Source organism: Patagioenas fasciata, chromosome 17 (assembly GCF_037038585.1).
Source record: "Patagioenas fasciata isolate bPatFas1 chromosome 17, bPatFas1.hap1, whole genome shotgun sequence".
In the NCBI taxonomy this organism is placed as follows: domain Eukaryota; kingdom Metazoa; phylum Chordata; class Aves; order Columbiformes; family Columbidae; genus Patagioenas; species Patagioenas fasciata.
This window is the reverse complement of record NC_092536.1, coordinates 7,860,351-7,883,848: the sequence shown is the minus strand read 5'-3', so window position 1 is coordinate 7,883,848 and position 23,498 is coordinate 7,860,351. Positions and strand designations below refer to the sequence as shown.

General features: G+C 41.8%; 2 protein-coding genes across 4 annotated transcripts in view; both read right to left on the bottom strand.

The window, feature by feature from the left end:
• Positions 1-19,089, bottom strand: part of PPIL2 (peptidylprolyl isomerase like 2) — a 71,900-nt gene extending 52,811 nt beyond the window's left edge. Inside the window, exons 1-7 of one of the 2 annotated variants that reach the window (XM_065851740.2) lie at positions 18,956-19,089; positions 18,791-18,840; positions 17,698-17,743; positions 16,753-16,815; positions 16,533-16,584; positions 2,819-2,870; positions 522-613 (exon numbers count right to left, since the gene is read on the bottom strand). In XM_065851740.2, the coding sequence (XP_065707812.1) occupies positions 522-613; positions 2,819-2,870; positions 16,533-16,584; positions 16,753-16,815; positions 17,698-17,743; positions 18,791-18,840; positions 18,956-18,987 (387 nt within the window). In that variant the 5' untranslated portion in view covers positions 18,988-19,089. Of the gene's footprint in view, positions 1-521; positions 614-2,818; positions 2,871-4,548; positions 4,648-16,532; positions 16,585-16,752; positions 16,816-17,697; positions 17,744-18,790; positions 18,841-18,955 lie in introns of those variants that run through there. The other variant, XM_071815800.1, reaches the window with a different exon arrangement.
• Positions 19,090-20,599: 1,510 nt separating this feature from the next.
• The window catches only part of HIRA (histone cell cycle regulator), a 34,554-nt gene continuing 31,655 nt past the window's right edge, over positions 20,600-23,498 (bottom strand). For both annotated transcript variants that reach the window (XM_065851665.2, XM_065851666.2), the window contains exons 24-25: positions 22,070-22,158; positions 20,600-21,494 (exon numbers count right to left, since the gene is read on the bottom strand). In XM_065851665.2, coding sequence (XP_065707737.1) covers positions 21,378-21,494; positions 22,070-22,158 — 206 coding nt within the window. In that variant the 3' untranslated portion in view covers positions 20,600-21,377. The remainder of the gene's footprint in view (positions 21,495-22,069; positions 22,159-23,498) is intronic.

Below are 23,498 nucleotides of genomic sequence, written 5' to 3'. Positions count from 1 at the left end.
GGATTATGCAAACAAGTCACAATTAAAATTCCACCTGAGTTCACACAAATGTTCACAAAACACAAATAGAAACGCTCTTCAAGTACCCATTAAGGCATTATCTGCTCTTTCCCCAGCTCCAGTTAAAATACTCTTTTTTATTCATTGATGTGAATAGAAATGAGGCAATTTGTGTTTTGGTGATGACTCTGTATCAGAAAGAGAGACGACAGAAGATTTGTCTATTAATTCAGCTGCGAAGCACATAAAAACTACTCATTTTGGTCTCCATGACTCAGTGCATGCAGATTAACTTAGGAAAAGGTTTTAAAAATACCTTTTAAATCATATTCTAGGGATGTCCATATTTTGAAGGCAAAAGTCAAGCAACAATTTGTGACATTAGTTCATCTCCTTGCACTTTAATTTTCCTGGCTGTAGAACAAGAATAAAATGTACCTACCTTTCTAAAGCATTTTGTGATCTTCGATGAAATAAATTAAGTATAAAATACTAATAATGAAATGCAACAGAGAACCTACCTCATAGGCAAACACATTTCCAGTTGTCTTGATGGCCACAATATGGGAGTTATTGGTGAATACAGTAAACAGCACTGGACAGTGGTATTTACCTGATGGAGGGGAAGAAGTTTAAATTCAGCATGAAGTCCCTGCAACTGTTTTGAAATTATTAATTTCTACTATCTCTTTGAAGGATATCTACTTCAATTTTTCATATAAGGTGTAACTTCAGTGTATATTTAATGGTGTTTTAACTGCACTTTGATTCTTCCATGGCAAAAAAATAACACGAGAAATATAAAACCAGAAATGAAAATGCTGTTTTGAAATCTACTGTTTTCAATTCCCCAACACAGAAATGTGTCCAATTTACTCGATACCTATGAAGTACCGCAATATAGGTGTTATCGTTGTAATCAAAGCTCTATTGACTCTAAAGCGTGTATCATGCAGTCTGCCCAGTGCTCTCTTTTCAGTGTTGTTCCCAGGAATAAAAGTTTAGCTTATATCCAACAGAAAAGTTCACAGCAGCTGTTGTGCTTTTAGGAGACAAGAGCATTTTGTATTCAAATGTGGCAAGCAGAATGCCATTAAATCTGAGCACGTTATTCAATAAGGAACCCAGCGTCTGCTCTAATCAAGCTGTGAATTTTCCCAGGAGGGTCAGCATAAATATTAAGCATGTCAACAACAAGCAAACTGATGGAAGGCAACGCACGAGGAAAAAGAAAAATGCCTGGATCATCTCATCAGAAAGCAACTAGAAGAAGGTTATTAATGCTTGTTCAGTTTGCTAGACCTGGGTGAAATTTTTGAAATAGGTTGGGTCTATTTGGTTCTTTTCCCCTAATTATCATCTGAAAATCAAAAGCACCAGGGAGACCAGAACAGAGGCTGCTCACAGCACCTGCACAGACAGGAGAGACAAACACCTATGGAGTATTTACAGATTAACTGATCAGCCAAAGAGGCTCCCAGGCCTCCAGCACGCAGAGGCCAGCGAGGGCCGTTTCTGTTAATGCCACCAGAGCTGAAGGAAAGCCATTGCCACAGGGGCTGAAATCCGAGAGGAAGTTTAGAAAGGGATTTTCAGAAGTGACATCAGGGTATGGCCCAAGTAAAGGATAAAGAAATACGCTGGTAAAATGTAAGGCCTCACTCCAACTGCATAAAAAAGAGCAAGTCCCTGTGTTTTCAGCCCTAGCAAAAGCAGAGCTGCTGAGGGCCCACACTTGTTCATCTGGATAGATGGTACTCAGCTAAGGAAGGGTCACTAAATGGAAGAAACTGCAATATCTGAAGACCTTTTTTATTGTTTAGGTGTGAACAGAGAAGATCCTCCATACGTAGCAACCACTTTACATGTTAAGATTTAAAGAAAAGTTTGCTGATAGACAGAAATGCAACATTTTACTCTTCCTCTTTTATTGCATCTTCCCTTGATCTATTAATGACACAGCATACACCTGTCTCAGCAAAAGGCTTCAGAGTCTGTGTGGCTGCTGTCATTCCACCCCAGCATTACGAACTGACTTCTTTAAGGAATGCCAAATATCGCAGTATCTTTCAAAAACCTTGGCCACAGTGACTAATGATAATTTTTTAACACTCTGGTCTTGAGACAGGAACACAAAACACAGAAGAAACCCATCAGCTAGAGAGAAGCCCTTGTAGTCTGTGGACTGTTGGTAAGATAAGGGCAAAGACATTCCAGGATTGTATTCCCACCTAATCCTTGCGACTTGTTTAAAAGCAAAACCATTATTTGCCTTGCAAAATACTATTTCATCTCCACTGTTCTCTTTTATTCCTAGCATCCTTTCTTAGATGGCAGGTTTTATATCTTCAACCCTGCAGAAATAAAACATGAGGCTGCTTTCTTGTGTGCTGCTATTCATAAAATCCCATGTGTTCATTTAAGTTTAATTCATCTTACAAACGAAAAGCTGCTCAAAACCAAGGGAGCAGCAAATAATGCCACAGGCATGTTAGAAAAACCTAACATATTACGGAAATTTAGTCTTTTCTGAAAAATTTCCCTAAAGTAAATAGTACCTGACTGCAGCAGTAGCTATAGTAAAGTGAAGTTGTTGAATAATTTACAGCCCCACAGTGTAAAGAAAAACAGATATTGAACTTCAAAAGTTGTGTCACTCACAAGCAGCACTTATTCTACTCAAAAAATAAAAGCCACAATAGAAAACAAACTACGTAACTTAACCATGAGTAAGACAAACCAGGATTTATTAAAACACTCATTAAGAAAAACAAAACACAAACAAAAAACAAAACACACAGAAAATTACTGCTCTTACCTTCACTGTTTTTAGCAAAATTCAGCTTTATAAGTGATTTGGCATCTAGTTTCTAAAGAAAATGAAGCATTAAAAAAAATTAATCACAGCAGAATCTAACCATGGAAATAAAAGGAAACTGTAACATCAGTGTTAGGATTTTAATAGTGCATAATTTATTAATGATATACTGCAAGTTGTCTGAATCATCAAAATCCTGGGAATTTAAGTCACAGACAGCCCACAAAAACAAGGAGCCTGAGAACTGGGATAGGATTATTTACAGTGTTGTAGTTTGACACAGTACAGCACTAACCAAGTGAACAGGCTCCAGAAGTTGTGCAGCTCTGTCTTCGCACAAATTGAAAGGGGAGTTTGCATGAAAAGCTGAGGCAAAGATCATTGCTGCTGAGCAGCAGCGACAATTCAGAAGGGACCTCTGATGAGAGTCATACAGCCAGCAAACCATTCTGGCAATCAAGCTCACTACCTTTTCTGAAATAACTGTAATTTTTCTTTTACTTCAGGAAACATGGAGTCCATAACATAACTAGCCATAATGAAGAGAAATGGTGGCACAAATTCTCCAGAGAGGCGCTTGGGGTGAGGAAGGCAGACAGACCCAGGAGGGATCTTTGGCCAGTTAATCCCCAGGTAACAATAACAATTCCATGAAGAGGGAACTGAGACGGCAGCCGGGGTCAGGAGGTCCTGCAGGCTGATGAAATGAGAGTGATGCTCTCCCCTGCAGAGGGGACACTGCAAACTGGGCTGACTCCTGCTCCCCCACGCTTCATCAGAAGAACATCTACGGCATTTTTCTGTTGCCTGGAGGGGCCTCCTGACACAGGGAGGGAAGAGCTATCGGGCTGTCAAACACTTCTGGATGATCAGGCTGCTCCCTATCCAAGACATGAAAGCCACAAGCATGCCCAAAATAACTGTGCGCCTTCAGTAACATGACAGGGCAGGCCCACATACACCAGTCATTTAATAGGGTCAGGACGTGATTTGGGCACACCATGACTGGGGTCACCCCACCAACATGGTTAGGTGGCACTTGGCTGGGGCACCCAGCTGGACACAAAGTCCAGCCCAGCAAGCTGCAAGGCTGAGTCAGGATCTCAGATACAGGGCAAAAAACTCAAAATCAAACCCTCTGATTGTATCAGCTGTCAGAGATAAGTTTCACTGCCAAACTGATCCTTAAATGCACACACAGCACAGGCCTTTGAAAAGAAACACTCAGTTCTCTTCTCAAAACACACACCTGAACAGTTTAGGGAGGTTTTTATAACCCAGACAGCTCTTTAGAAAAAGCTACGCGTGGAGATCTGCCAGCTGCAGTGCCGACACTGCTAGTTCAATCATTGTGGCAAAGAGCGATAACAAAATCATGTGAAACCAAGTCAGTGGACTTTTTCTGCCTAATCAAAATTCATATTCTTGGTTCAGAGCGTACACGTTATGACAGCTGTACTCATTCATTTAAGGGAAGGCACTTCTCAAATTGTTTCCAGCCAACTGGCAGGCTCATTTGCTGACAGAAAGGTAACCATCTTTCTAATTTATTAGCGAGAAGAGCAACGAGGGCTAGTAGGAATAAAATAGGGAAGGAAAGGGAAGAAAGAGAGCAGGTTAGATTATATGTAGTTAGGCAAAGGCAGACCAGTGCCGCTGTTTTTCCTTAAGTGGATTCTCAAAAACAATCAAACAAAGAAAAACAATCCCCCAAACAAAAGACAACAAACCTGCACACTGCTGGGGTATGAAGAAAGACAGCAAAGGCAATGGCAGCTTGTGAAACGACTGAGAGAATGCAGAGCTTTATTCATTTATTCATCTTCTTACTAGAACAAAATTGCCAAAGAAGTAGTAGGGGAACAGGAGAGTTGCCAAAATGAACATATGATCCTGGACAGATCTGTTCAACCTAAACAACTTATTAACACAAAGCAGCATCCATCTGTGCACATGTTGTGCAACAGCCCAAAAATTATGTTCCAGAAAAAGCTTCTTTAGAAATACGACTGCTGGAAACATTGATAATTTGAAGAAGGCCTTTAAATTATCTTGCTGGCAGACTTGAACTATCCCCAGAACACATGAGCGGATCATCTTTAAACGAAAATGGAAACAGTTCCCTAAGAAACAATTTAACATGATTGAAGATTCAGATTTATACCTTGACAGAAATTTAGTGGAAAAGACAGACTAAACTGCTACACAGACTTTAAAGGTAGCAAAAGCTGCAGTACGCTGTTTCATCTGTCAATGTGTGATGTATCGTTAGAAGTGCTGCCAAGCCCTCCAACTCTTACTCCATGCTCAAGAAAATTGTATGGTATTTCAGGTCACATTTTTCCATACTATGGAAAAAGGCTAGTTTTCAGCATCAGTTATTCATGGTGCATCAGCTGCTTATGGTGGCATCTGCTCCACACTGAGACCAGCACTTATACAGTCTTATATGTCAACAGTAAATTAAAAAATAGTGATTTTCATATAGGAGTTGAAATACACGCACTGCCTGGAGTCATATTCCAGGATGAGAACTCTATACCGAAGTGCTGTGTGAACATTATAAACTTTTATCGCCGCAGACCGTCCTCCCATCAAGCTTGTGTTGAAGACATGACCTTGGCATGTCAGCTCATGCCCTTTGGAGCCGGCAACAGCTTCATATCCGAGCACTCCCATGCTGTATCATGGGAGAACTTCCAGCTACTGATAAAGGACGACGCTTGTGCAATGTATTTATGAGAAGGGACGGAAACAGACTGAGATTTCTATATGAGAAAATATGTGGGGGAAATACGATTAGAGCACCACCTCAGAAATGTTTTTAGAAGTTGATTAATGTGTCTTAATGCATGGGAAGACAAGAGGGGGATTTAGTGTTTTGTCAAAGGAAAGCTTTGGAGCACTGGAACGGCCAAACCAGGTGATGATCTGCTACAAAGGATTGCCATGGTCTACAGAAGCAGCTCAGCGCCGGAGACGGGGCACCTGCACATGAAGCATCCTCAGTCTGCACACCGCGACCTCGAGTAGGTCCAGTTCTGAAAGACCTACAAGTTACACAGCAAACCATGAAAGAATACGATAAAGAAAACCTATATCATTTTTCCCCGCCTTTCTCCATTTCATATGAAAACAGGGTTATCTTGTGTGTGGGTGAATCTGCTTTTATTTATTCTCTATCAAAAGTCAAAGCTTTCCAAGCACCATCACAGTTTGTTGCCATGGAAATGACCATTATGCCACAAACGGGAGCCAGTCTTCACGGGAAGAGACAGCATGAGTGAATGAATCCTAAAATGAGTTAAAGCACTTGTTTTCATGTATTGCTTATCACTAATAAAGCATAAGGGAGCTCAAATATTGTATACACAGCTCAAGTTCAAAACCATTTCCAACCTGATTTTCCCCGACACACATCTACCATCCAGTTTCAGCCAAACTCCAGTGAGGAAAGCAAGGAAAAAACGTTTATTAAAAACAGTTGATCTAATCAAAATTCTAAATTTTTAACAAAAATGAAAGGCCACAAGCATGCACCACTTCCCCTAAGCAGAAATAAGAACTGCATATTCCCTTCTAAAAATATTTTATGCAAGAATACTGGAAAGCAGACGCATTTCACGGCACGTAGTGCCAGCTGCTCCACAGCAAGGGCTAAAAAAAAACCCCTAAACCCAAACCCCATACTAGCTTTCTTCTCAGCTGCCTCCTCTCTCGCAGGCACACTTCCACAAAGGCAGCCAAGGCTACTTTTGGCCATGACCTACTTGCTTGCAGCAGCGAGAAGCCCCAGCGCCCCGCACGCTCTCATCTGTCAGTCGACAGCGCTCATTCCTGCGGGATCTCAAAGGGCAGCACCCTTTATTGATACCCAAAGCAGAGGTTATTACCACACGTAGGTTAGTGGGGCACTGTGGCAGCTCACAGATGAAGCGCGCCGATTGTTTCGAATTAAATCATTCTCTGTCATCGCCGTGTGTCTCATGAAGATATGACCTACAATCCCCGTGCATCAATTAGTTACACTCTCTGAATCTCTTTGCTCTGTGGCTGCATGTTCTTGTCGTTAATGAGGCTCTGACCCTGTTAGATATGCACCAGCCTGAAAAGCAATCAAAATGGGGTCATTTGAATCTCTACCCATACATGGGTAGAGTTGGTGATGTGTGGCAAGAGTTGTATTTAGTAAATACAGACCTTCCCGCTCTATCAACAGTAATTGAGTTAGTGTTAAAATGCTTGATGCCTGGGGATCAAACACCCTTTTGAATGGCCTTTGGCAGGAACACACGATAATCCAGTGAAGCCATCATGGGGAAAAACTCATGTGTCATGTCGGAGCTGGTTGACAACATGAGGACAAAACCATCCAGGGCTGGCGTGGCCGTTTGGTAGGTTCTCATCCCACCAAAACAAGCAACACAGAGCTACCTCAAATGGCCAAACCAAACACTGATATTAAAACACAGCGTTGCCTACCAAGTACCAAATTTAGCTTAACAACAGCAAATGAATTCTGTGTTAAATTATTTGGTTCCGTTAAAGATGAGACCTGCTACTCTTCGCATACAACTTCACATTTTAAGAAGCCCTCTTAAATTTTCCCTGCTATAAAATCTTCATGAAACATAGGGGTATTGAATGTTTGAATAGTATTGGAATAACTCCATGTATACTGTTACTTATTTCAGATCTTGTAAATGGATTTAATGATGATAAAAGGCACTGGAAATCCTCAGCAAGGCTGCACATTATGGGAATATGATTGGAAATACCAGCACTTGTTAAACAACAAGATAAGCAATCTTTATGTAGTTTAATATCTCATGAAGAATCTGGGGTCAGCAGCCAAGAGGACAGAATAGTCTCATGATTCAAAGTATTATTTCTGTGCTCAGTTCAGCAGCATAAATGCTACATATTTATCATATGGACAAGTGTCTACAAAATGCTAAAAAGATACCCTCAATTCACATTCCTGGATGAAGCTGCTGTTTAACTGCAGCTTTCATCTACTACTGGACTGGTATGGAAACGGACACAAAAGATGCTTCATCACCCACTTCCAGACCACTGTTTTCTACATTTAAATTTTAATTAAACTGACACCATATGGTCACCAAAGCCTTGTCCGGAGAATCATAAAGATATGCTTGATAACACACATGGCTCACAGATACTAGCAACAGTGTTGCTCTATCAAAGAGCACATTAACAGAAATTACCATGAGAAAAAGATGTGTAGTTCCATGCCCAAGATTAAACCTGCAGTCTTAATGCAGTCAGAAGTCTATCAATCCAGAGATCCACAGCCAAACACAATATGGCTCATTGAAAATAAAGCTCTGCAGAAGCATCAAAAAAGCCACTCTCCAATTCTAGTGAAAAACAGGCAAGTAAGGTTCTGTGGGAAACCTCATGCTGTATCTCATTTAAGGCTAGAGCACTACACAGCTGCTAGTTTTTCAAGTGTCACAAACACAAAACCCCATCCAATGTGCCCACTGCCACCAAAACACGGAAAAGGAGGAAAAAAAATAAAAGAGACCATCTGTTCGGTCTGTAAAACCTAAATGTAAATACTTTTTTGCTGTAAGGGAAATAATGCATCAGGAATAACGCTAGACACATTTATCTGTCTGTGTGCAGAGCTGGCTCACTGGATGAACCACTGTTCATCACCACCACAATCCCCACCAGCGAGGTGTGAAGGGGGCACAGCAGCTTGGCCAGTGACTTGTGACACTGGAGGGTATTAAACACCTGATTTTGACAAAGCACTTAAACAGTAAGTCTAGGCAAACCTCATCCTTGCTCTCCCTGTTTGCCAAAGACATAGGGAACTGAAAAATAAATCCCCCTTTTAAGGCTAACTCTTAGTGGTGCTGGGTGCACTACCATAAAACTCACAGATACAACTTTGGAAGAGAAGCAACCAATTACCCACATATTCGTCACTAACAAAGGAGAGAGGGCAAGTTTAAGAAAAACCAACATAAAAATCTTCCAGGTCATCAGCCTCACCAAGACCTTCAGCCCCTTGACCCCCCTGTGTTTTATGACCATTTCCAGTTATGACACATGACTTTCTGGTTGTTCCTCCAGGCAAGAATCATGTCCTCATATGTTTCTATCCAGGGGCCTTGAAAATTTATGATCACTAGTCAAATATTAACTCATTTAGACTGTTCACTAAAAGCTAATAATTTCTGAAGCAAATGAGGTAAGACGACACGGTTCAGTTGCTGCATATTGAAGAGCTCATCTCCTTCAAAGTGGATTCCAGGCAGTTGAGCAGCAGCTTGTGCCTGCTGCCCCCAGACAAAAATGCACCTGGAGAGAGATGCTCAGTGATGATAGTTGTAACCACCCTGCCAGAACGACTGTTACAGGCCACAGAAATACAGGCAGCAACATTCAAGTGGAAACAAACAATTAAAAAGAAAAAAAAAAAAAAGAAAAGGAAAAACCACTGCACATCCTGCTTCTGAAATGCCCAAACTATCAAGAGAAAATGCAACCAATTATCATATTCTAAAAGCACTGTTTGTGTCTCAATGCATATGCTGAAACTGTTTTCTGTCTTACGCTATCATGCGTTACATATCAAAGTATGATCAAAGTATTTAAGGAAGGGATTAGAAAATCTTCTCACCACTGTACCAGGCATTCACCCAGCATTTACTGTGTATGCCAAGAGTAATTCTGTTCAATGAAGATAAATTAAAAGTAAATTGATGCAAAGAAGGACAACTGTGACCATTTAGGGTATAGAGAACTTAAAGGCAAGAAGATCATGTGACAGGAAAATACAAGTCTCAGCAAGAAAATGTCAAGAAAGCATTAAATTCCCCTGTACAAATACACAGCTGTAAACACTAACAGAGAGAAGCACAATTTTGGCACAAATACAAATGAGACTAAGCTGGTCAAACCCCAGATTTACAGAAGATATCTATCAGACGAAAAACCATCAGCAGAACCTCTCGGCAGCCATAGCAGGAGCAAAGCGAACCCCGGCTCCGGACAGAGCACGCGCTCTGCAGAGCAGACTGCGAGGAGCCGAGGGCCTCAGAGAGCCTTCCAGTTTTCTGTTCCTCATCATTTCACCCTTCTTTCTGCAACACACGAAAACCACCCAAGCTGGATTTGTCTGAATCATTTTTCAACAACGAGGCTTCCCTTGGGTTTATTTCTGTGAGCTTTGTTCTCTGCTCTGCAACAAGCTATTACTCACTCACAACAAAACTGTATTCCCCTCCCACCAAAATGTTTCTTACAAATAAACAAGAAAAAACCTCTCTCCTTCACTTCAAACGTACAGCAAAAAATATGGTAGGTTTAATAAAAGGGGGGAAAAGGGGGCAGTTGACATTTAAACCTATGCAGTATCTGAAGACTTGACTGAGTTGCATCAGACAAATTAAGAAATACACTTTGAATTCCAAAGCTGAAGATGTACCGACTTCTTCTGACACGTATGTGAAAAGCATTCTTTAGAGAAAAATTAATATTCTTATTTATACATCAGTTATGCTACGGCCAAATGAGACCTGAAGCTACTGATCCACCTAAATGATCACTCATTTCCAAAGCCCCAAGGAGAAAACATAAGAGACTACTTGCATTTCAGGTGCTGTGCTCTGATGTTGAGGGAAAAAACCCAATGAAAATGGGATATGGTTCACTCCTGAATTTTTGTACATAATGAAAAATATCTTAATTGGTCAAACTGATTTGTTCTTAATTAGATAGTCCCAACACTTTAGATATGGAAAACTGATATGGAGATAGCCTGCACAGCATTTTCCTATCAATATTGTCTGTTCAAAGAAAGAAGGAAAATGCTCGTAATAAGCACGGTCTCTTTGGAAACAGCAAGAGTGAAGAAAACTTTTCAAGAGAAAAAGATGAAAAGTCACAAGGAAATGTGACTCGTGCTGCAGTGTGCTGTCTTTAGAAGACCATCAAAATCCTAAGGTAGCATTTCCACCATGACGCAGAAAGGTCTAACCAAGCACTCTGAAAATGCACCACATTGGACATTATCTACAGCTATTACATTTTCCTGACAATGTATTCCAACAGCAGCTACTGCTAGGCTGGCATGAGAGAGGTCACCTTTGAAACACAGCTCCTTGCCTGATGACATCCACTATTTGCTGCTCCTTATTTAGAAACACACCTGGAATAACGCGATTAAAGCAGCAACCTGCAGTAAATTACCACACAGGCCACATGAACCCAGTTTAAAGCCATCATCACTGCTGATTTAGCCAATATGGATCACATGAAACATGAACTTGTCCTCTCCCCTGTTCAGGCCGTTCCACTCAACTCAGCGTTGGATGAGTTTTGTTTGTGATCTTGATCTTGACGCCTCTGACTCAGCAACGTATGAAGCTCGTGCACCCACTCACAGGAACCCGTTCCCCAAACACACGGACCCTGCGCTGGTTATCTGATAGAGGTGCGGAGCAATTTGTAGTGAACTATAAGCCTGGGCTGCAATTTCACCTGTAGTTCAACACCTGTTCCTACAGCACTTGGTATTTCTCACACTCCTGACACGCTGCAGTTTCTTTATTGAGAATATTGCAAAAGAAAAAAAATACCCAGGCCCCCTTTGTCATTATGTTCACTTCTTGGATGAAGAAACAATTACCAGAGCTTTCTATTTCTGTATCTGTGTTTTCAAAATACATACATGGTAAAACCACTTCTGTTTAAGGAAGTTTCACCTTTGCTCTAATTTCTGCATCCTTTTCAGGCAGGATTTCCCTTATTTAGACAGCCAAAGACTTTTTTAGTGCATTGAAAAAAAAATGCTGTGAGATTGTTTGTTCATTTTTAAAACGGGATTAATACATCCAGTGGTAAAAAAATAACCGTCTCCATATCCTCCCCACTACCCTGGCCAGCAAGCTGTTTCTACCTCAGCAACTGATTTCTATAACATTGACTGAAATCTAGTTGATCAAATTGAAAAGAAACCATGCTTTGACAAATAATGAAGTAACAATAGCGACCAGCATTTGGCAAAAGAATTTGCTAATAAACATATTTAAGGAATGTATTTGAGAAGGACTTTTGCAAAGCTTTGAAATAACAGACTGCGTTGCATTTTTTTCTTTTGAGGGTATGAAGCGATTGGTTTTGAAAGTGCCTGTAATTATTCCAGTAAGCATCATCCTACCAACCTTATTTCAAACAAATTATTAAACAATAGAAAAAGGGCACTGGTTACGTTCCTAGTGAGCAGTGCTGGAGCGAGGAGTGCCCTGTGCATCTCTGGGGGCTTTCAAAGTGTGGGTCAGACAGGCTCACTGCACATGGCAGGCACCTGTACTGCCACAATTATTTGATCATATTGGTCATAATCTCACCCCAAGGCATTCTCATTTGGTAAATACAGCATTAAGAGTGTGGGAGAACACAAATATTTGTCTTGTACACAGAGCAAAACTGTGGGGAGAGCTCTCTTTTTTTTAAGAAGGCAAATGTCCTACTGGGAAAAGTCAGAGATTTTCAGCCTTCTGACTCCGAAGCGACTCCTAATTTTCCATGTCAGTGGCTGTGACTTCTTCTGCTTTTTTACATGCCACAAATTCCTTTTTATGATTATCTTCAGAGGCAGCCCAAGCAAAAGGCTTTCTCAACCCTAAATAAAAAAAAATCTCAGAATTTAAAATCTTTCTTATTTAACCCAGTAAAAAGGTAAAAACTTCGTGACACCTGCAAAATAGCTCTCTCTGGCCTGCAGGTCTGGATCCTAACCTTGCATGAGACACAGCACAATGCAAATTGTGTTCTGCCTCATTCAGACCAGAAATGTGACCCCAAGTGTCAAACATCCCCCACGCAGCATCTTCAGGCCTCTTAACCTGACTCTTAGGCATATGTTAAGCCAAAGCTAAATTAATTCAACTGAATCCTGTTTGTCCTTCAAGACATACATATGCAACAACTGCACAGCCTCACGTGGCCCTTTCCATGAGGATTGCCTCTCTGGGTTATGCAGGGTCAGCAAACAAACGGATTTTAGTTTGCTCTGAGCTGTGCAGAAAGAATTCACATAGGTGAGCCCTCTATACGAGTTTAAAAGTAGATGCACTTAGTCACAGAATTGACTTTGGACCAAGGCCCTAGAAGCAAACACCAGAGATTAACTGACTTTCAGCTGTCCACAAGAACCTAATTCCCACAGAAAAGTGGGTACAAGGGACAAAGACTTTAGCCACTCAAGACACAGGGGAAGAAAGATATTTGCCAAGGTTACAGAGCCCTGAATGGGGCTGAAGTACAACTGCAATAACCTGGGCTGCCCACATGCAGTTAGAATGTCACTGAACCAGAATGGAAAAATAGGTATTTACATCAGAAACATTACAACGCAAAAGAGAAAAATAGCTCAGCCCACACACACCATATCCATGCAACAAAGAACAATTTCCTTGAAATTGCTGTCAAACGGCACACTGATACATCATCTGTTCATATCTGAGATTCCAGCAAACCAGACACACTCTGACCACTCTCACTCCTTGGAAAGTGGTGCTGGGGAGCCCAGCTGGCTGGCTTGTGTGGGCCTGCTGGCCACTGTGGTCACAGCGTCACCGCATCAAACCTCCTGGCAAGCTTGCAGCTGTCTGCAAGCCCAAGAAGCCAAAGTGCTGTTCTCAGTCAAAAGGAATGAGCTAATTATGACCTTCCTCTTTATTTTACGCAACTTCAGTGTAAACATAAGCTAGGGCAGTATCCTGACAAAGCTGCCAGTGCCATCTGACAGCCTGTAGCTCAGCTGCAAGGGATGCATCGTTTCTTCCTAAATTCTTGGGGTAGTAACAGAGGTATTCTTTTACCCTAATGCATTGTTAAAAGGGGGGGGAAAATCTAAAGTTACTTTCTCGAATGGGAAACTCAATGGTCAATGGTGATTTGTTTCTCCTAAACAGATATTGGAGTCCAAACTGCACCTCAGGTGCACATTTAGGAAAGGAAGTAAAAAAATCAACTGTAAATCATAAACCATAAGGAAATATAGGGAAGGGAAAAAACTGAAATATTTTAAACATATCAAAGATTAACTGTGATCTTGGCATTGCAAAATTTCTTTGAAAAGCCTGGTCCAATAGTTCAGGACTTGGAAGAATCAGAGAAGCTGCTGTAGATCAGTGCACAAACATCCAATTAATAAAAGACAAGTACAGTCCTACCTCCTGGGAGCACTGCAAAGATAAATATATTAATGACTGCAAGGCTCTCCAATTCTCCACTGAGGGGTCTACTTCAGAAATAAGACAGCCAGACAGAATTAGTGAGTACCAAGGGTGCACCATTAACAACGCCGTTTCCAAGTAGCCTATTGACTTCTCTAAAACATTTGGCCTGTAGCAAACCGTAACAATAGCAGTATAAGCCACAAAGGATTTCATTATTTTTAACTCCAGGACAAAAAAATTGAAAAATTCTCCAGAGCTTCATCACCAATGACAAATCATCAACCTTTAAAGTAACTTCATAAGGCACCGCACAAAACACAGCATCACAGCTAATCTGGCTCAGTTCCTTTTTAAACAAACCCAGAGTCTTAAGTCTCTGTAAGTCACAGACTCATTACAGAAAATACACTTTCTGGTTTCCACAATAAGCAAGCTGTACCAGTGACAGAAGTGCACAAATAATGACAGATTAAATAGTGGGCAGTGTAGCCTAGAGATGAACAAGCTCAACTCACTGACTTCTTCCACCACCCACCTTGCCTTGTTCCAGCACCTCCATTCCCTTCCTGTCCAACAGCATCTTCGCACTCCAAAAACCAGAGCTGATCCTCTGGGAAACAACCTCACTCCCTTCAACCCCACTCTTCCACCTATAGCTCCACAGGGCTGGATTCAGCAGGGCTGTTTGCTGTTCCGGACACCTTTATCTGCTGGAGGACAGAGCTGTACAGCACAATTTCACCACTGAACACAAGGGAAGAAGAAAGGGCTTCCCCAGTGGAGTGATACAGAGGAAAAGGGGACACATGTAGAGGAGAGCGAGAGGTGCATGGCAGATCAACTACAGATGCACAAGTCTGGATAAACTAACAGATCTCAAAGTCAGACATAATTTGAGCATTTCTGGCTCACCAAGTATATTCTGCACCACCTCCTTTTCTCTATATTACACAAGACCACTAGACACATTACACTTCTTATTTAGCATTTACCCGAAGTAATTTTAAACCACATCATGGTTCCCAGTCTGAAATGAGAACAGGTGTCATGGAGCTGCTCCGAGTGAAAAAATTGATCTGGCAACAGTCCAAAACTCCCAACCAATGCACAGAGCAGCAAGGTGGTGGGAGGCTGGCAAAAACAAGTGAAACAGCTGTAATTCCGTAACTTCTCTACTACATATTGGCCTCTTCATGTGTGAAGAAAGACCTTCAATCGCCTCTCCATCACACAAACACACCTGCAGTTTGCTATAACTGAAGACATTAGAGTCTCAGACAGACTGTTTATGTTCAGAGCTTGGAATGCTGCATCTGTATTTAGCTTCTCCTCATATCTCTCTGCTGGAAAAATCTTTAATCAAACACAAGATGTTTCAAAGTTAATGTCATACCAGAAAGGCACCTGCAAAACAACCAACGATCCTGTGCAACGGCTGCCACCTGATGCTTGGGAAAGTAACTGCACTTACTGAAGGACAATACAAGCTCCAGTAGCTCAAGAAGCAATTTCTGTTGAAAATTTTCCTTTGTGTCCTCACAAACAACGTACTCTCTTTTAACACAACATTAAAAAAATAAATCCAACAAGGAAACATCTCCAGTACTTCATATTTATCTAGTGCTTTACAATTTCACATTGCTACATAAAGCAATCCCTTCATAAATATCATTTATGCAAAAAAGGGAGAAGAAAATACACTAAGGCACTGATCATTGTGCAAAATCCCAGTCCCACAGTGAAGTATCATGACAGAGACAGGTCAGAAGCTTTCTGAAATACATCATCAAGATAACCCAAAAGAGTTTGCAGTTTAAGTTTACCACTCATATAATCCATTAATCTCTTCAATCTGCATAAAGCCAAATATCCCTTTGGTTAGGAAACATCATTGCAAGCTCAATCAGAGGGGGGAAGGTGAGCTTGCCAGCACCTTGCCCTGTACGGACTGGAATTCTGTTTACACGAGGCAGCAGCACGGAGCCTCCACCACTGACCAGTCAGGCTCTCTGGGTGTCACCGGCAGTAACAAATGAGCTCATGTTTCCATTTATACAGATTTTAATTATGCCATATCTCTAAGAAAGGCAAGATAACCTGGGATTCTATACAAATGAACGGCACGTTTCCTCTGCCACACTACTGGCAATCCAATGCAAAAAAAACCAAAATACACTTTCTTCTTTCTTCCACAGTCCACAGTCCAAGGCTGATCATTTTCTACCTCAGAAGATCAGCAGCAGGATGACACCAAGGGGATACCAGGTCTCAAATCTAGAAGTCCCCTTTTTTCAGCGCTATAAAGAGACCCCTAATAAATCTGTACAATAATTTCAACAAAGTTGATCTCACAAATATCATACTTCAAAATGGCACTCTTGTTCAACTTCTTTTGCTTTCATTAAGGCATTTTTTCTCCCACACATTAAACAGGAAACTGAACTTAAGGAAAGCAAAGATATCATGTGAATACACCCATCATTACTTACTTCTCCTGTGATTGGATTGGTTCCATATTTCTTTATCCAAGGAACAATGCTCCTGAAAAGAGAAAGGATAAGGAATGAAACAAGTGCCATCAAAAACCTCTATTATTTTTTGATGGGCATGAGTATTTTGTCAACTTGCTAAGGCCAAATGATGATTACACAGCTGTAATTAAGCAGTTTGGCAAGACAAAAGTAAAGCTAAGTAAAGAGAGTAACTTACAGTATGTCAAAGACTGTCCCATCTGGTGTGCAAACTGGGTATTCAAATGGCTGCAGAGACAAACTAGAAGAAAAAGTACACATTCCGTTTAGCAAAATCAGTTGGAATTTGCAATGACAGAAGCGAATAACATTTTGCTGATTCATTTACGAATTAAAGCCAATGAAAATACTGAGTGGCTGCCAATACCCACTACCTGATTCCACAGAAATTAGGTTAACACAAAATCCATGAAAGAAACTGGTGCAGTTCAGTAACTTGTAGCTGTCAGCACTCACAGCCAGAGAGGCAGATGCTCTAGCGCTCCCCAACGCCATATTGGGCCCCAACAGCACAAAAGATGGTTCAAGTAGAAACAGTCCCTTCTTTGTGCTGAAAAATTCAGCATCCCCTGCAGAGGTTCTGCCATAACCCACCCAGCTCTTACCTGAGTAGCCATAGTTTGGAGATATGGATGGGAACTTCTTGAACTATTTCATTTACAAGATTCTTAACCCACCTCTACTAAATCCCCTCTTTCACTCCAGAACTTCGAGCAGTAAATGCTAAAGCCAAAAAATGAGCATAAATATTGCTTTGATCTATCTGATCACTGCCTCAGAAAGCAAATGATTGACGAGGCATATTCTGGCCACAGGAAAGTAGATTTGAGTCCCAATCACACAGATTTGAAAGACCAGAATGTACCTGATAATTGTTCTGAATTATTTTTTCACTTGTGTGTTCTTTTAGCCATCAGATTCAACCTCTGCAGACACTAATAATAGAAGGTACATATATTGTTTTGCTTCTTGAATTTTTTTCTTGCTGCATTACTATCATAGCAGGCACAGGTCAATGAAAGTAACAACCTCGGAAGAACACGGCTTCAGTAACAGTTCAACGTCAACCACCTGATGGAGAGATGTGTCGTTTAATAATGATAATGTGAATTTGCTGTCTTACCTGCAGTGATCAAACGATAAACGTCTGAAATTAGTTCGTGGAAGGTCTGTTTATGGGAAAAACACAAAGCAAACCTTGATTTTACTAGAGTATTTTAGGTAACAAAGAAACACTTGAAAGTTACATTTTGCTACATACATGGTGGCAATTTACTGATGACAAAGCGAAAAGCACTAAAACTTGCGAAACTGTAACTAAAATCAGACTTGTCCTGCAGAGCACAAGTACCTCCTCAACTGAAATTACACAGTCAGAAAAAAAAACCGAACAAAATGAAACGACGATGAAAAAAACCAACAATAATAACAAACACAAAATCCAACAGTAACAACAACAACAAACCAGAGCTCTGACAGGCCTACAGCACCAAGTTTACATTTGATGATGAACAGTTTAACTGCCTCCAAGCACACAGTGAATGGGGGGACGGCTCCTCTGGGCATTAAACCCCAATTTCTGCCGGTCCCAGGCGGATCCACAGGGCCAGTTTTAGGACCCTCAGTTCCAGAAGGGCAGGGAACTGCTGAAGAGAGTCCAGTGCAGGGCAACAAAGATGCTGAAGGGAGTGGAGCATCTCCCGTGTGAGGAAAGGCTGAGGGAGCTGGGGCTCTGGAGCTTGGAGAAAGTAAGACTGAGGGTTGACCTCATTAATGTTTACAGATCTATAAAGGGTGAGTGTCAGGAGGATGGAGCCAGGCTCTTCTCGGTGACAACCAATGATAGGACAAGGGGTAATGGGTTCAAACTGGAACACAAGAGGTTCCACTTAAATTTGAGAAGAAACTTCTTCTCAGTGAGGGTGTCAGAGCCTGGCCCAGGCTGCCCAGGGAGGTTGTGGAGTCTCCTTCTCTGCAGACATTCAAACCCACCTGGACACCTTCCTGTGGAACCTCAGCCGGGTGTTCCTGCTCTAGCAGGGGGATTGGACTGGATGAGCTTTCCCGGTCCCTTCCAACCCCTCACATTTTGTGATTCTGTGACCCCCCAGCTGCAGAGCCCGGGGGGCCAGAGGCCAGTTCGGGGGTAGCCCAGACCCCCCAGCACCCAGGGAGGTCACCCCACTGGACTCAGAGGGTCACCCCTCACCCCTTACCTGCTTTCTTGCCCCCGTAGAACTGCGTGTACTCCGCGCACGTGATGTACCTGCCGAGACACGGGGGTGAGACACAGGGGTGAGACACAGGGGTGAGACACGGAGTCACGCACGGGGGTCACTCACCGGGGCCGCGGCCCCCCCGCCCCGCCCTCCCCCGCTCACATCTTGTCCTTCTGGTGCTGCCTCTTCCCCATGGCGGCGGCTCAGCCCGGGGACCCCCGGGAACGCGGCTCCTCCGGCTCCGCCGAGCCGCCACCACCCGGACTCCTGCGGCCGCGGCTCCTTCCGGTGTGAGTGCGGCGGCGAAAGGCCCCGGCGCGGAAACACGGGCGGCGAGCGGCGTTCCGGGGCCACACACCTGCGAGCTGCGCGCCTGGCTAAACCCGGGTTTAGCTCAGTTTTTGCTGGAGCTCCTACTGGGTCCTCCCTCACCGGTGCCAGGGCAGGGACGCCCTGAGGGGGTTTTGACGGGTGTTTTGAGCCACGGTGTAGAGAGAAGGTCTGATCCCCCCTGGGACCTGCCTCACTTCTCCATCCAAACCTTTAATTAATAAAAGCTCGGTTGTTCAAAACACCCTGCTCCCACTTCCACGCTGTAAGTGTTCCTCCTTGGGTTTGCTGCAGGCTTCCTTTGATAATGTAACACAGTCTTAAACAGTTTTCAGAGCCTGCATCTGAAAAAAAGAAGATGCTGAATATAAGCAGAACATCTTCATTTAAATAAACTTTGTTGCATGGAATTTACACCTGCAATTGCCATAGAAAAAAAGTAATCCTGTGTCCATTGGGTGAATGGCAGTGACAGAACCTTCCAAGAAAATATGGGTACAAAAACCCATATAGTGTCTAATATGGAGACAGCTCTTCACAAAAAGTACTTCAGCATTTAAATCCTATTAAACAGCATTCATTACAGATTGGTATGAGCAGCACAAGGCTGAACAGAGGATGGGCAGAATCCAAACATCTTGCCTTCTGCAGGAGGAAAGAGCCACCTGCCTCACATCTTTCGCTTATCAAATGTCTCCAAAACTACCCATGCTCGTTTGCTCTTTCCTCGTGAAACCATCATCCTGGCAGCTGCCTACATAGAACAGTCGAGAGTCAAAATCCACGGGAGCTGATAGCCAGACTCCCACAGACTGCACCAGGCTCTGGACCAGACCCACCTTGTCCCCAGAACATGGGGTCTATCTCCCATGTTAATAATTTCAGCGGGTTGTTTACCTGCATACACGTGTGCAAGACGAGCACAATCTGCTCTGACTGCAGATGTCCCTGCTCGCTGCAGGGGGTTAGTCCCTCTCAAACCAAACATTCTATGGTTCTATGATTCTGCTTTATGATGAAGATGATGCCTGTTCCCATGAGCGTGGACTAACTGGCAATAGCACGTCAATCTTCATCATAGTACAATTTACCTTTTTGGACTACGGGTCAGGGGAGTTCGTGTAGCTCTTCTTATCACCTTCACTTTCCCCATCTGGTACATGTGAGATTGCCATAGAAAAATAAAAGTAATCCTGTGTTGTTGGGTGAATGCAGGAGGCAACAAAACCCTCCAAATGAGGGGATTTATTGCCTTAAAGATACTTCCCTCTAGGATCCAGACAACCATGTAACTTTCAGAGGAAAGATCACCCAGTTGGTATTATTTATTTCTAGACATTTTAACATGATTCAGTCTGCGTCGACATTTCTGGAGGTGCCTGTGCCCTCTGTAATAATTCAAGACCATGTTTTTGCTTTTTGTTTTTTAAACCAATGCAATGTTCATTTATTTTTGTACTTACAAAAAGAGTCACCCCATTGTATCCCACCCCCTCCCCCCAAAATGCCTTTTACAAACATTTAAAAATTAAAAACCAGATGATGACATGTTAATTTGGTAGAATTATTTTGAAACATAGCTTTTGTAATTAGAGTTAAATTTCCTACAAGATGACTTTGTAGAGATAGCCTGATTATTGGCCAAATAAAATTCCATATTACAAGTTAGCAAATTCTAGTACAAAAATAGTCCATGTGTTAGAACAGCCTCTTATTATTATATTCACAGGAAAGAGTCTATTGGCTGCATAATACCTTAATATTTATGAAATTTCTTTTTACGTGGCTCATTCATCTAATTTAGTGTTGAGCCTCAATAAATCCTCAGGCAAAAAACCCTAAACAGGGTTAAATATGCTGTTCAGTGTACTCTGAAGTACTGTGCTTTTCACAGGACATCCAAGAAACCCCACAAACAGTTCTCAGATAGTTTTGATATTAAAATGAGATCCAGATCCAAAAGGACCCCCCCTGAAGTACAGATCCACGACTTTCCAAAGAAACAGAGGCCACAGCTTCGATGGGGAAGTTTCACTTGGGAAACGGTCGAGCTCATCCACTCATTTTCACGAATCCACTCGTGAGCTTCTTTAAAAACTAAAGCAGGTCACTCCTGAAGCTCTGGGACCCTCCTGACTCTGCTCTCTTCAGGAATGTCCCCACTGACCGGGTTCTCGCTCCTCTTCTCTCTCTGGTTAATGCTGTTCAGCAGTTTCTCTCGGACCAGGCCCCGCAGGGAAAATCTGGGGGAACGCTACTTGTCTCTCAAGATGTCTAGCTGCTCTTGATATTCTGTGAAAAGCCTCTGGAATCGGAGGTTCTGTCCAATAACAGGAAGAAGCTCTTTCAATAGTTCTCTCTTTCGTAAACCCTGCACAAAAAAACCCACAAAAGCATCCTCAGAATGTATTGCTTGATATCATAAATATATTCCATAGAGCTATTTAAGATTCGTGCCTTTTCCTCCCTGGAAAGAGATGTGTATTTTATGTTCTTACTCTGGTTACATGACTCCCAGAATAAAAACTCTCTTTACGTTTATATACTTATGAACCCGGTGCAGCCTCTGCACTTACAGGCTCCAGGCTCTGAGAAGGGAAGACATTGCAGTGGCACGTCACTATTTCAAAGTTGCCATCTGAAGAGTGTGGAGACCCGAACACGCAACTCTGCTCCATCAGCGCAATACTCACAGCAGCACCAGAGCTGAGACTGTGGCAATAACCATTTGTTTATGGTTTCACATTAAATAAATACAAGCGCCATGGGAGGAAGCCTGCTTACAAGATTAGAGCGGAGTATGGAAAGGGTTACAGGGTCAGCAAAAATAATTTGTCATTGCTTTTTTGCCACTAAGTTGAACCATATTTTAAGCTCTATTGTCCATGTTCTGTAACTTTCATGGCAAACTTCCCTGTTCTTCGTTGAACTATTATCAAGACTTACCATAACTGTTGATTCCCACTGACTTCCAGCTGAGTAATGGACTGGACCCAGTAAATCCTTGCATAATTCTCGCAAACGATATTCAAACCCTGAATATTATCAGAAAACAAAGTCACATTCATAAGCATTTCACTATATATAACCACTCCACAATGTAACTGACAACATTCAGGAAAGAGTTAAAAGTATAATAAAATAAAGCCAAACACGTTTATTTCTGAAAAATTATATAATTCTTCTAACAGCAAATCTTTGGAAAGGGAAGATGATTTGTAAAAGATTTATTTTAGAGTTCCAAAAGGGTTTATTTTAAGTTCTTGAACCCAAAGCCACTACTAAAAATGCTGTACAATAGGGAGAAAAGCTGAAGTAGTTACTCCAGTTTGGTTTTAGCTGCCATGATCTCAACCTCACTTCTCCTCCCACATAAAGATATCAGTTGAAAAACAAAACCAAACCCACTGGCAAACTGACACTTCAGCAGCCAAAGAACTAACATAGAAGAGATATCACAAGAGCTGGAAAGCTACAAGATGAAAAGCAGTGAAGGAGAAAAGTTGTTGCATTTAATGACAATATATGAATTTCAAAAATCGAGTCAGTAGTGGAAAAAAACAAACAAACAAGAATCAGACATCATTCTGAAACATTACAATACTGCTAAACTAGAAGAGATGTCTGAAACCCTTACTGAAAGAGCTTATAACAAAATTAAAAGGGATAAAATTAATACACATGAGAGTTTAAAAAAAAATTAATAAAAGTGCACCCAGGTTGGAGGGCAGCTTTACCCACCCCAAAATCAGAGCAGGGAATTCCCTTGCAAGTAACAAAGTAATCCATCTCAGAGAAACTTGTCAGTATAATAGATTGAATATGTTAATGGCTTTGAATTCATTAAATGGTGAAACCATCATAGGAAGAAAGGGTCCACAAGAGGATGTGCCATTTTCAAAATGTAGCAGAGCTAGTAAACTAGTGAAACAGTAACACACATACGGCAAAGCAGAATTTGCAGTGACACCCAGTGTGCAGACACAGTGACATCTGCACAGTGCAACATGAAATCCCCACACAATCCAGAGGTTGTCAATTACCGAAGACTTTTAAAAGTATAACAGTCTCTAACATATGACCCATTATGAACATTTTAATTTCAATTTGGGGAGGACAGAGGGAATCATAAGCAGTTCATCAAGCTCTCTTGTTAAATCAAGTAGGGGGTCAAAAGGCAAGAATTAATGAGCTCAATTTTCATTCTGCCAACACCTAATAGGTGGTCTAACACAAACCATTTTGCTTCCCTCTGAGTAAAATGATTGTGCATGGCGAGTAATGAGGCTGAATTAACGCAATGGGAACTACTAAATTTGGAATGCAGACAAGCAAAGATACAGAGATCTTTAGAATCCAAGAAGCATGAAGTCAT